Source organism: Plasmodium reichenowi, chromosome 5 (genome assembly GCF_001601855.1).
Source record: "Plasmodium reichenowi strain SY57 chromosome 5, whole genome shotgun sequence".
Lineage (NCBI taxonomy): Eukaryota > Apicomplexa > Aconoidasida > Haemosporida > Plasmodiidae > Plasmodium > Plasmodium reichenowi.
The window spans coordinates 253,625-254,991 of record NC_033650.1 but is presented as its reverse complement, the minus strand read 5'-3'; the positions used below and the strand labels follow the sequence as shown (position 1 = coordinate 254,991).

At 18.1% G+C, this 1,367-nt stretch overlaps 1 protein-coding gene across 1 annotated transcript in view; it reads left to right on the top strand.

The window, feature by feature from the left end:
• Positions 1-680: 680 nt before the first annotated feature.
• Positions 681-1,367, top strand: part of PRSY57_0507400 (longevity-assurance (LAG1) protein, putative) — a gene marked incomplete at both ends in the record, with an annotated part of 1,724 nt that continues 1,037 nt past the window's right edge. The window contains 2 exons of the mRNA XM_020114546.1: positions 681-1,006; positions 1,192-1,361. Coding sequence (XP_019970723.1) covers positions 681-1,006; positions 1,192-1,361 — 496 coding nt within the window. The remainder of the gene's footprint in view (positions 1,007-1,191; positions 1,362-1,367) is intronic.

Below are 1,367 nucleotides of genomic sequence, written 5' to 3'. Positions count from 1 at the left end.
ATTTTTAAAAAGTTTTTTTTAAAAAAATAAAAAGAAAAATAAAATTTTTTTTATAAAAAATTTTTATAAATTTTTAAAAAAATAAAAAAAAAAAATTATTTAAAAAAAAAGAAATAAAAAAAAAAAAAAAAAAAAAAAAAAAAAAAAAAAAAAAAAAACATAAAAATAAAAATATACATGACAATATTGTAACAAATAAGATATAATTAAAAATAATGATATAAAATTAAATTTGATTTCGTGTAGATATATAAAAATATAAAGTTGAAGTCTTAAAAAAATATGTAGTATATATATGTTTATATTTTTATATATTGGTTTATTATGATTATTATATATATTATATATATATATGTGTATAATTATTTTTTTTGTCAAGAAGCTGTGGGAAAATAAAAGATAGTGTTTTCCTTTATGCGTGCTTTATTTTCCACAATTTTAAAACTACATAATTAAAATATAATAATATATATATATATATATATGTATGTATTTCATTTTATGGTTGTATGTATTTATGTATTTCTCCATATGATATTATACCCACGAATATATATTTGATATACCCACATTTAATATATATATATATATATATATATATATATATATTTATTTATTTATTTATTTATTATTATTATTATTTTTTTGTGTCCTTATAAAAAAAAAGTTTCCATAAAATAATGAAATTAGACACAGTGTTTAAAATATTACTTCTTGTAGTTATTGTTTTTACTATATGTCAAATAAGAACATTAAGTGAATTAAAGAATATTTTAAGAGATGGAGATTTCATAATATTCATAAAAAATATGTTGTACAATTTAATTATTAATTGTAATTATTTTCACATAAAAAATAAATGGTTATCATTTTATCGAACAAAATATTTAATTCCTCAAGTATCTTATTTCATTTTTTTTCTTATAAGTGGATGTATCACATATGTACTTAAATATATTTTAAATAAAATATCTAACCCTCTTGGGGAAAAACTCATACCTACCAAGTACAAGAAAAATAAAACAATAAAAAAAAAGTATCTCATATGGATAATATATATATTACAATATACATGAAAATGGATATTTTTGATTGAAGGGATATATATCAATATCGTTCCTGCGTTGTCTTATTATACCGTATATATTATTATATATCACTATTTTATTTTTATTTCATTTGATTTTTCAGAAAATGGAGCCACAGGATTAGGAGAATAAAAGTACAACGATTTAATCTGATGTTTTTTAATTTATTTTATTTTTCTCTTATGAGCATTTTTGGATTCGTTGTGTTGAGACATGAGACTTATTTCCCTACGGAGATGGGTGGGAAAGGAAGGCTTAGTGATTATTTTGTAGGTGTGC